Source organism: Typha angustifolia, chromosome 2 (genome assembly GCF_048772165.1).
Source record: "Typha angustifolia cultivar Huaian chromosome 2, ASM4877216v1, whole genome shotgun sequence".
NCBI lineage: Eukaryota > Viridiplantae > Streptophyta > Magnoliopsida > Poales > Typhaceae > Typha > Typha angustifolia.
The window spans coordinates 8,628,022-8,640,985 of NC_133240.1; the positions used below are offsets into that span (position 1 = coordinate 8,628,022).

The 12,964-nt window shown below is 36.8% G+C and overlaps 2 protein-coding genes across 2 annotated transcripts; both read left to right on the plus strand.

Annotated features, from left to right (window-relative positions):
• Window positions 1–263: 263 nt before the first annotated feature.
• On the plus strand, window positions 264–1,937 carry LOC140773991 (receptor-like protein EIX1). Its single transcript, XM_073116802.1, has one exon. It carries the CDS (start codon window positions 264–266, stop codon window positions 1,935–1,937), a length of 1,674 nt encoding a protein of 557 aa, XP_072972903.1.
• Window positions 1,938–5,486: 3,549 nt separating this feature from the next.
• On the plus strand, window positions 5,487–10,440 carry LOC140774000 (uncharacterized). The gene is made up of 2 exons (XM_073116814.1): window positions 5,487–6,232; window positions 8,921–10,440. The coding sequence occupies exons 1-2, from the start codon at window positions 5,487–5,489 to the stop codon at window positions 10,377–10,379; spliced, it is 2,205 nt and encodes a 734-aa protein (XP_072972915.1). The 3' UTR covers window positions 10,380–10,440.
• Window positions 10,441–12,964: the final 2,524 nt, after the last annotated feature.

The window sequence follows — 12,964 nt, forward strand, 5'->3', positions numbered from 1 at the left end:
AAATTTACTGTCAAGTCCTCCAAAAGGTTTGATGAGATAGTCTTAACAGATAGGGTTATTTATGTAAAGTAGGGGACGAGCTTGTTACACGTTACAATAAATTAACATAGTGGCATTGGACGCATAATCTACCTTTTCCCTTCTTAAGAAGAAGAAGAAGAAGAAGAAAAGACTAGTGAGCTTCTTAGCGAATACTCCGGCACCTATAAATTAAGAACGCAGTTGGGATCGACTACTCAAGACATTTAAAATAGCCTATGATAATGGCTACTCGTCATCACTTCCTTCTTCTTGTTCACCTAATTCTTATGCTTTCTGTTATAGCAATCCATACTTTTCCAACATATGCTTGCACTGAGGTCGAAAGGGACGCACTTCTCACCTTCAAAGCCAGCATCTCCGATGGCATCCAACATAGCTTGTCTTCTTGGGATGAAGGTCAAGACTGCTGTAAATGGAGGGGAGTCATGTGTGATAATACCATCACCCGTAATATTTTGGAGCTCAACCTTCGCAACCCATATTATTGGAATTCACGGTGGCAGTGGACCAACTATTCTGATTATGCACTGTCCGGTGAGATCAATCCATCTTTGCTTGCCTTAAATCATTTGACTCGCCTTGATCTTAGTAATAACAATTTCTCCGACATCAGTATCCCTGAATTCATTGCTTCTTTCAACAACTTGACACATCTTAATCTATCAAATTCTGAATTTGGGGGTAAAATACCTCATCAGCTTGGAAATCTCTCTAAACTCCGCTCTCTTGATCTCTCTTGGTCATACTTCATTGGAATAGTACCTCCTCAACTTGGGAATCTTTCTAGACTACGGTATCTTAGTTTAAATTGGGCATTTAATGATACTAGTACACCTAATACTGACAACCTTGAGTGGATTTCCCAATTAGCTTCTCTTAAGTATCTTGATTTGGGAAAAATAAACATAACAAATGCTGTAAATTGGCTGCACATAGTTAACAGGTTACAATCCATAAGAGTGTTGCTTATGTCATCTTCTAGTCTACCTAGTATCCCAAACCATTTGTCTTATGTAAACTTCACGGGTCTAACAACACTTGATCTTTCAAACAATTGGCAGTTCAATACTACCTTGCCGAGTTGGTTGTGGAATCTTACCAACCTCTCATATCTTAATCTTGAAAATTCTGAGTTTCACGGCAAGATTCCTGATGCTCTAGGTAACTTGAATTCCCTCACTTACCTAAACTTAAGAGACAATAATTTGGAGAGTCCTTTACCTAGATCGATTGGACAACTATGTAACTTGAGAAGTATAGACTTGAGCTATCTTGGCATCGGTGGAGATATCCAAGAGTTGGTGGGGATGTTGGGTTGCACATGGAATAACATAGAGGAGATCATTTTATCAGGTAACAATCTTCAAGGGAATTTATCGAACTGGCTACAGCAGATGACAAATCTAAAACATGTTGACCTCAGTAGTAATTCCCTTGTTGGGTCGGTGCCTCTTGGGATTGGGAATCTTCAGAATCTAAATGATTTGGATCTTTCTTTTAATTCTTTGCGTGGTGTCATTTCTGAAGCTCATTTTGCCAATTTGAGAAAATTGAATGGCTTGCGATTATCCTCCAATTCCCTAATAATATCGGTGGGTCGTAATTGGATTCCTCCATTTCAACTTATCACCCTTGCTTTAGGCTCATGTCGAGTGGGACCTCAATTTCCAGCATGGCTCAAATGGCAAAGACAAATAGATGAAGTAGATTTATACAACACAAGCATCACAAGCACTTTGCCACATTGGTTATGGAGTTCGTCTATATATAGTCTAGATCTCTCTTACAATAACATCACAGGGAGATTGCCAGCATATTTGAAATCCACAAATATTGTTCTTCTAGATTTGAAATTTAACAATTTGGAAGGTCCATTGCCCCCATTACCAGTGTAACGCCCCCGCCTGGCACGGACACGTGCACGTCCACGCGCCCACACGGCACGCGCGACGCACGCGACAGGTCAGGCGGGGCCCGTCACGCACAGATACACTCCTGTGCACATACAATCATGACATCATCAAAAACACCTGCTAACATATCCATGATCACATAATCCATCACCAAATAAATCATACTCTTAACCAAATAAACCTGTTAACATATGAATATCAAAATACACAATAATACACACTAGACCGCTACATAATCTGGCAGGACCCACACAGGCCACAACAAACCATCAAGATATAACTAAACAACTGATACAAGAGTACACTATGATTCGACCTGTATTATATAAATCATCGTCTAATACAAAAGAGTACAAATATCAAATACTGGTACAACTCAATTTCTATATAAACTATCATCTACGCCATCTCGCATCTATAGCTCACCTCATCATCACTCTAAAATATCTTCTCAAGTCGCTATCACGTACCACATATCTGAGGGGTTAGAAAAGAAATAAAGAGAGTCATGAGCAAAAGGCTCAGTGAATAGACCTTACCCCGAATCAGTGAAGCCAAACAGAGAGTAAATCATGTACTGAATAATATGAATCAGAAAGAGTATCATGTCATGAATGAGTATATGAATGTATCCTCAATAATATATAAATGAAAAGAAGATAACATGTCATAACTGATAAAAGTATATAATCCTCGACCATGAGTAAACAACTCTCCATGTCATCTATCATCATAACTCTCTCTCAAATATGACACATGATGCATGCCGATCATGACTATACTATGATATCAAATGCAACCATATATGATGCATATTGACCACTCGATAATCAGGTAATCAGATGATAATGAAATTATATGCATTTCTCAACATCTCAATCATCAATGTCATCTCTATATGTCATCATCATACTAGACCACTGTGCACAGTCAACACCCGGTACCCGGTCTCAACATCATGCCCGAAGGCTCAGAGCATACTCTGCCATCCGCAAGGAGTATCTCAAATATAACCATACCCTGCCATCCGCTAGGGTATCAACATCCATCCAGACCGGGCACCCTTCTAGCTGATAGAAATCTCGTGAGGATAACTCGCCACATATGCCCTGGCGAACGGCATGTGTCCGAATGTCTGCTGCGCACACAGACTAACGACCTCAGACGTAAGGCCAACAGGATCGCGACCATGTCGAGCGATCAATCATCCACCAAGCGCGTCCTAACCCTCGCGCCCACTCGGGTATCCTCACGCTTTCTATCAACTATCCTATCAATCACATTTCATGCTTTCCTTTTTAAATGACAAATCATATGCATATATCCAGTACAATAACAAGTCAATACATAACCGGAATTTATGTGGAATAGGAATCAAGAGCAAAATGATGTAATGCAAACTCCAACCATGTATCTAACACATGCATACTCATGCTAATCTACCACATGCATACTCATGATAGAAATCATCCCGACATAAAATCATAATAGCATAATCATCTCCAATCATCTCTATATATCACCAATGTACTCATATCCCAGATCAATCTAATTAAATGCATGATAAAATATGCTTGACTGAAATCATCTCTATATAAAGTCATATAATCATGCTGGAGGCCAAAACATGCATGTACATAATATATAATATATCCTATTTTGAGAAAGGGATCTAGGGGATAAGACTACTCACCGTCTGATCAGAAGATACAAACCACGCATCTCTCACGTCCGTCAGGTAACCGAGTGACACTCATCACTAGCAAGGTCCACGGGGTCTCAAATAAGGGGGTTCGGGATCTGAAAATGTTTAAGTAACATAAAGTTAGTTGTTTATCCCATTATAATCCATTCGAGTAAAATATGATGATTTATTAGATTTTAGAATTTCTACTTGTTTTTATGATTGGCTAGATTTTAATTATAAATAAAATATAGATAAAAATCTAATTATAATTAAATTATATCTTGATTAATTAGGGACTATGTAGTCATTATTTTATTTGTTACAAAATAATAATGTATAATAAATTATTAGAATTATTTAAAATGTATCTCATGAAAATATTGGTATATAAATTTGATAATTATAATTTACAAATCTATATATTAATCTAATAGAGATATAAATAAATAATCATGAGTATTACTTATATTTATACCTAATTAATCATTGATTATACAAATTACAATTAATACTAATCATATTGAAGAATATATTATTATTAAAATAATTAATGTCTAAATAATCTATTTGCATTAATTAAGAAGGAAAAACCTAAATAAATAACATCAAATAAATAAAGAGATAAATAATTAAGACACTGCTACAGTGCTGGGCTCGGCCCAGCACTGCCTGCTACAGTGATGGGCCGAGCCCAGCACTGTGCAGAAAAAGAAAAGAAGGGTGGAAGCTGAGGAGGGAAAAGAAAAAGAAAGAAAGAAAGAAAGAAGAAGAAGAAGAAGAAGAAGAAGAACAGAAGAGAAAGAGAAGAAAGGAGGTGAGGGAGGTGTGGACCCGGGCCGGCGAGGAGGGCACCGGCAGCTGGTGGCCAGCCAGCTGCCGGCCTCTCGCCGGCGGCTCGGCTGCGACGGGCCCGAGCCCAAGGTAAGAAAAAAAAGAGAAAGAGAGAGAGAGAGATAGAGAGAGAGAGAGAGAGAGAGAGAGAAGAAGAGAGAAGAAGAGAGAGGAGGAGAAAGAGCTCACCGGCGCTCGTGGAGGTGGCGGCGGTGGCGATAGTCCGGCCTCGGCGAGAGAGAGAGAGAGAGAGGTTTAGAGAGAGACCAACCGGGAGAGAGAGAGAGATTTAAAGAGAGAGAGGGAAGGCGGTGAGAGGGGGGGGGGGGGGGGGCGGTTTGCGGCGGCGCCGGGGCCCGCCGCGACCAGCTGGTCGCAGCCCATTGGCTGCGACAGCGGCAGCGGGCACGTGGCGCCCCCACCACGCAAGCTGCATGCGCAGCTTGCATGGGCACGAGGCCGGCCACAGTGTGGCCGGTCGCGTCGTGCCTAGAATTTTTTTTTTTATTTTTTTATTTTTTTTTAAGATTGGGTTGTTACAACCAGGTGGACTCATATTCCTCGATCTCTCTAGCAATTCTATATCCGGACCTCTACCGGAGTTTTTGCCAACATCAAGGCTATATTATTTGTCGCTATCAAATAATTTGATCAGTGGCAGCATCCCATCTTCTATATGTGAACTTGCAAATGATATGTGGGCCCTAGATTTATCAAGGAATAACTTATCAGGAGAATTCCCACAGTGCTGGCAACATTGTTCAGGGTTGAAAATTATGGACTTTTCAAATAATAATATCACCGGAGAAATTCCACCTTCCGTTGGTTCACTTACTTCACTCCAAATTTTAGACCTTAGCAACAACAACTTTTATGGAGAGCTTTCCTCAGAGTTGCAACATTGTAAGAATTTATTTCTTCTAGACCTTGGCAACAACAACTTCTCAGGAAAGATACCGATATGGATAGGAGAAAAGTTGCTGAATTTAAAATATCTTTAGCTTCGCTCAAATATGTTTGATGGCAACATTCCTCCACAGCTTGCACAACTTGCTGCTCTCCAAGTCTTGGATCTTTCATATAATAAATTGTCCGGGTCGATTCCATGTTCTTTTGGTAATTTCACTCGGATGATGATTTCTTCAGTATGGAAAGACAATAAAGACTTTATTGGGATGGATGGTATTAATTTCATCTACATGTATAGTCTTTTTCTAGTAATGCAAGGAAAAGAATCTAAATATTCTGAAATCCTCTATTTAGTCAAAACAATTGATCTTTCAAGGAACAATCTGAGTGGGGTAATTCCTGAAGAAATAGGAGCCCTTTGGCAACTGGGAAATTTAAACTTGGCTGGAAATCATCTAGTTGGAATAATTCCAGAAAAGATGGGTGACATGTTTTCTTTGGAATCTCTTGATCTTTCATCAAATATGCTTTCAGGTGCTATACCCCAAAGCATATCAAAATTAACATTTTTGGATCACCTGAATTTATCTTATAATAATTTGTCGGGAAGGATTCCATCCGGGAGTCAATTGGACAGACTTGATGACCCATCAATCTATATTGGCAACGCTTATCTCTGTGGGCCACCAACTAGCAAGAATTGCTCCGTAGATAGTGTAGCTCCTACTAGTACTTCAAGCTATGCTAATGGATCAGAGACATCGATATGGTTATATCTTGGAATGGGAATAGGATTTGTGGTTGGATTTTGGGGTTTGTACGTTGTTTTGTTGTTCCATGGGACTTGGAGGTATGCTTATTTCCAGATGATTGACAATTTCTTTGACAACATATATGTGACAGTGGCAGTGAGTATGAATAGGTTGAAAAATAAATATGGATAAAAGACCAAGTGTTTCTACGAGTAAGATATGAAACTGAAATACCTCTCAAGTCTCAATTTGGAATTTCTTTGTAATATATACTTTTGCCTTGGTTTACACTTTATTGTCATATTGCTTATTTTCAAAGCTGGTAGCATCTGAACTGTACTACCTTGTGTTCTAAAATAATGTAATAGTTCTTATTATGCAATATTAGTAAGTAATTACTTTTGGTTTATGACTCCTACCATTAAGCTTTGTATTTTTATTTGCATCAATGATATTCTCGTGGTTTCCATCAACTTGATGAGTTCATATTTATCTATTTGCAACTTTTTTAAATTAATAAGTCTTCTTTCTTCAATAAGTAAACCAAAAGTTTATGACAACGAAGGTGGTATCCAAGCTCTTCTGTGAGTAATATATAACAAACAGAGGCTCTGAAGCTTTTTTTGTGATATTTTTGTGCTCTGTAATTTTATATATTCTTGGGTGTCGATTTAGGACTAATGTAATAATCTTTTGAGACTTTGGTAGTTTTGTTTTCGTTGGCAAAAATATGCCGTTTTTGTGTTCCAATCTGAGTTCGACATCCTACATTTTAACTATATTAAAATCATCTCTTTTCGTTATTAAAAAATAAAGCCTCATATTTGCTAAAAAATAATAGAACAATACCCTGAATTAAGTTTAATTTTATATATAAATAAAAGATAGAAAATTTTATTAATTTCAAATGATATTTTTATATTCTCTAAATTACCGTTATTTTTATAAAAGATCCATAGAATTTTCTTTTTCCTGGTATTTATAGATGTGATATAATGTTATTTAGGTTTTCTTGTGCATCATTATGGTATAGCCCCCTTATTTCTATTCTGAACTTATTATATACGCTTTGTTTCCTCATGTCTTTTATTCTGCAGCTGCTTTCTTGCTTCTTACTCTGAACTCATTAGTGAACGCTTTGCTTTCTTTCATTTGATGTTATAAGGTATCAAAGTCATTTAACTCATAGACAGTAAATAATTAAATATTACTTTGTAGACATACTAGAATAATTTTGATGCTCTTCCTTTCTCTTCTTTCGAAGCCGAAGTTCTGTGAGGTTTGACTTTTGAAACTTATTTTATATATTTGACATATAAAAAAAATTATTTGTTGTAGAACATAATTTTGTGTTAATTATATCTAAATAAAATATTATAATTATTTTAAATTTAATTAATATCCGTTTAAGATTCGATCTTTTATCTGAAAATTATCTATATCCGTTTAGTTAGGATATGGTTTTAAATTTTACTATCCATTTAATATCCGTATCCGAATCTGTATCCGACCCTTAGTGATAAAGCATTCACGTATATTAATATCTGATGCCATCTTGTTATTGCTACGCGGCCGAGATGTCCTACTCTTCTTTCTTTTTTTTTTCTTTCTTATTTGAGATAAGGGTAATAGGGGTGGGTGCATGAGCCTAACTAAAGTCCAATCAAGAAGGTATAATGATCTTTCCGTGATTAGGAAATTGATACTAATTTAAACAGTCTTGATGCATGAAAATATTTTTCAGGAAGGGCTGCTGCTCTTCACCGTTTAGATTTTCCCAAGACCCTGAAAGACATCGATCATCCGTGATCGGTATCACCTTCCTCACCATGCCCATGCAAATATATTACTAACAATTTAAATTTTCGAATTAACTAATTATCAAATTCTATCAAATATCAAACAAATATCTCATAGCGTGTTGAATACTACCTGCATTTCCGACTTTAACAGAGACACCATTAAATTCTCAATTTTCTTTTATAAAAAAAAATATTAAAACCTACTAGTAGTGTAATATAAGGTCCACCAATTTATCTTGCGAGGATTCCACTTCCACCTCTCTCATAGTGAAAAGAAAAAAAAATTAGATAACTAAAAACAACTTATATAAACCTATACATACATATATATATATATATATATATATATGATATAGCAATTAGACAAAACTAAAACTTATAAATTTAATCTTATGTGTTTCACCTTAAACGTGCTAACTGCTCGATCTAAGGTTAATCGGCCGACCAAACTATTCACCACCACGTTGCACCTGAGTCTCTAATCTTATGTGTTTCACCATTAACTAAATTTTACTCTCAATTACACTACTACCATCAAATCAGAGCAGTTTGCGTCACCTCTTCTTTCTTTCTTTCTTTCTTTCTTCCTTTTCTCTTTTTTATTTATTTTTAAAGTTCTCCGTCACTTATGAAAGAAATGTGCAACACGAGATAGTTAATCACATTTACGCGTCAAAAAAGGAACGCACACAAAAGAAAGGAGCTACATTTACACGTCTTCCGATGTGAGATGTCTTCTCTCGGAGGATAATACGCTACTAAAAAAGACTGTCTTAGTCTATTTAATTTGTTTAGCAGTGGAGACTTTCAAACATTCCCTTCATTTCTACACTGGAATTTACTGTCAAGTCCTCCAAAAAGTTAGATGAGATACGTAGTCTTAACGGATAGGGTTATTTATGTAAAGTAAAGGAAGAGCTTGTTACACGTTACAAATATTAACATAGTGGAATTCCACGCATAATTTACCTTTTCCTTCTTTAGAAAAATAAGAGAGCTTAATACTCCAGCACCTATAAATGAAGAACATAATTGGGATCGACTACTCAAGCCATTTATAACAGTTTATATGAAGTCACATACATTAATGCCGACTCATCATCACTTGCTTCTTCTTGTTCACCTCATTCTCATGCTCTCTGTCATAGCAATCCAAACATTGGCAGCATATGGTTGCATTGAGGTCGAAAGGGAGGCGCTCCTCACCTTCAAAGCCAGCATCTCCGACGGCATCCGGCACAGCTTGTCTTCTTGGGATGAAGGCCAAGACTGTTGTAGATGGAGGGGAGTCGTGTGCGACAACACCACAACCCGCAATATTTGCGACAACACCACAACCCGCAATATTTTAGAGCTCAACCTTCGCAAACCATATCAAGATTCGGATAACTGGACAGATTATGCATTGTCCGGTGAGATCAATCCATCTTTGCTTGCCTTAAATCATTTGACTCGTCTTGATCTTAGTTATAACAATTTCGCTGGCATCAGCATCCCTGAATTCATTGCTTCTTTCAACAACTTGACGTATCTTAATCTATCATATTCTGATTTTGGGGGTAAAATACCACATCAGCTCGGAAATCTCTCTAAACTCTGCTACCTTGATCTCTCTTGGTCATACTTCATTGGAACAGTACCTCCTCAGCTTGGGAATCTTTCTAGCCTACGGTATCTTAGTTTGAATTGGGCATTTAATGATACTAGTACACCTAATACTAACAACCTTGAGTGGATTTCCCAATTAGCTTCTCTTAAGTATCTTGATTTTGGATATTTAAACATAACAAATGCTGTAAATTGGCTACACATAATTAACGGGCTACAATCCATAAGAGTGCTGGTTATGTCATCTGCTAGTCTACCTAGTATCCCAAACTCTCTGCCCTATGTAAACTTCACAAGTCTAACAACCCTTGATCTTTCAAACAATTGGCAGTTCAATACTACCTTACCGAGTTGGTTGTGGAATCTTACCAACCTCTCATATCTTAATCTTAGAAACTGTCTATTTCACGGGAAGATTCCTGATGCTCTAGGTAACTTGACTTCCCTCATTTACCTCAATTTAGGAGACAATAATTTGGAGGGTCCTTTACCTAGATCGATTGGACAACTATGTAACTTGAGAAGTATAGACTTGAGCTATCTTCGCATCGGTGGAGATATCCGAGAGTTGGTTGGTATGTTGGGATGCAAATGGACCAATATGGAGGAGATCATTTTGTCAAGTAACAAACTTCAAGGGAATTTATCGAACTGGCTACAACAGATGACGAATCTAAAATATCTTGACCTCCATAATAATTCCCTTGTCGGATCAGTGCCTCTTGGGATTGGGATTCTTCATAATCTAAATGGTTTGGATCTTTCTTCTAATTCTGTGTGTGGTGTCATTTCTGAAGCTCATTTTGCCAATTTGAGAAAATTGGACAGCTTGTAATTATCCTCCAATTCCCTAATAATATCGGTGGGCCATAATTGGATTCCTCCATTTCAACTTACCACCCTTGCTTTAGGCTCGTGTCGAGTGGGTCCTCAATTTCCTACATGGCTTAGAGGGCAGAGACAAATAAATAAAGTAGATCTAAGCAAAACAAGCATCACAAGCACTTTGCCACATTGGTTATGGAGTTTACCTTTACGGTTGTTAAATCTCTCCTACAATAACATTACAGGGAGATTGCCAGCATATTTGAAATCCACAATTATTCCATTACCACATGGACTCGAGGTGCTCGATCTCTCCAACAATTCTATATCTGGATCTCTACCAAAGTTGTTGCCAACATTAATATATTATTTGTCGCTCTCAAATAATTTGATAAGCGGCAGCATCCCATCTTCATTATGTGAACTTGCATCTCCGGAGGCCATAGATTTATCAGGTAATAACTTATCAGGGGAATTCCCACAATGCTGGCAACAGGATTCATGGCTGCAAATTATCAACTTTTCAAATAATAATATTATCGAAGAAATTCCACCTTCCATTGGTTCACTTACCTTACTCCTATCATTAGACCTTGGCAATAATAACTTTTATGGAGAGCTTCCCTTAGAGTTGCAACATTGCAAGAATTTAGTTCTTCTAGACCTTGGCAACAACAACTTCTCAGGAAAGCTACCGATATGGATAGGAGAAAAGCTATTAAATTTGAAATATCTTTAGCTTAGCTCAAATATGTTTGATGGCAATATTCCTCCACAGCTTGCACAACTTACTGCCCTCCAAGTCTTGGATATTTCATATAATAAGTTGTCGGGGTCGATACCACGTTCTTTTGGTAATTTGAGATAGTCTATTCAATACCAGATAGTGGTTATTACGGTGCTAGTTCCATGGTCTTGTATGTTGTTGGTCTTTCCAAATTTTATAAACTTGTTCTTGTGATGAAAGGGAAACGTTACACATATCGTAAAATCCCCGATCAAGTCAGAACAATTGATCTTTCAGGGAACAATCTGAGTGGGAATATTCCAGAAGAAATAGGAGCTCTTGGGCATTTAAACAGTTTAAACTTGTCCATGAATCATTTAACTGGAAGGATCCCAGAAAAGATATTTGACATAATATGGTTAGAATGTCTCGATCTATCATTAAACAAGCTTTCATGTGTTATACCGCAAAGCATATCAAAATTAACATTTCTGGATCACCTGAATTTATCTTATAACAATTTATCAGGAAGAATTCCTTTTGGAAATCAATTAGACACTTTTGATGACCCATCAATATATAAAGGGAATGCTTATCTCTGCGGGCCTCCAAGTGGCAAGAATTGTTCCGGAGATCAAGTAGCCCCTACTACCACTTCAAACTACGTGAATGGATCTGAAATGATATGGTTATACCTTGGCATGGGACTTGGATTTGTCTTCGGATTTTGGATTGTGTGTGGTATTCTATTATTCTGTACGACTTGGAGGAATACTTATTTCCAGATGATCGACTATTTATTTGACAAAATATACGTAACAGTGGCTATAAATATGAATAAGCTGAACAGAAAATGGAGATGAAAAGACCAAGTTTCTTCCTGTGAGTAAAATATGACAGTGGAGGATCTCAAAGTTTCAATTTGGGCAGTTTATGTAATGTGTACTTTTGCCTTGGTTTACTCCTTATAGTCACAATGTTTGATTTCAGAGCCGGTAGCATTTGAACAGTACTATCCTATGTTCTGAAAGAATGTAATAGCTCTTATTATGCAATATTAGTAAGTAATTACGTTTGGTTTATGACTCCTACCATTAAGCTTTGTATTTTTATTTCTATCAATGATATCCTTGTGGTTTCCATTAAATTGATGATTTCATATTTATGGATTTGCAACCTTCTTAAATTAATAAGTCTTCCTTCCTCTGTGAGTAAACCAAGAGCTTATGACAACGGAGGTGTGCTTAATTATTTTATTTCAGATGGTTATATTCAAGCTCTTCTGTGAGTAATATATAACAAATAGAGGATCTGAAGTTTTATTTTGTGGTATCTTTGTGCTCTGTAATTTTATATATTCTTAGGTGTAATCTTAGGACTAATATAACAACAATTTTTGAGACTTTGGTGGAGTTCTTTTTGTTGGCAAAAATATACCATTTTTGCATTCCAACCAACCGTTCTTTTTAGGTACTCAACAAACAATAAGTCACTGCCGTCGTGTTCTTATCCCCGAAACTCTCAAAGGATCTACTTCTATCCGTGAATATAACATCCTACATTTTAACTATATTAAAGTCATCTCTTTTCATTAGTAAAAAATAGAGCCTCATATTTGCTAAAAAATGACAGAACAATAACTAGGATTTACATCAACTATCACCTCTGAGAATACCAAATTAAAAAAGAAATGCTAAATCTATCAAAACTAATCAAAATGCTTAAGTATATGAGCCAAAATAAAAATAAAAAGGAATCGTACTCTCAGCTGGAAGTGTCGACCATCCGGTAAATAATTTTAAAAATAAATCTAGTTCGGTCAACTAAGTCTGTTGTTTTTCAGAATTTTACAAATCACACCCTGTGTT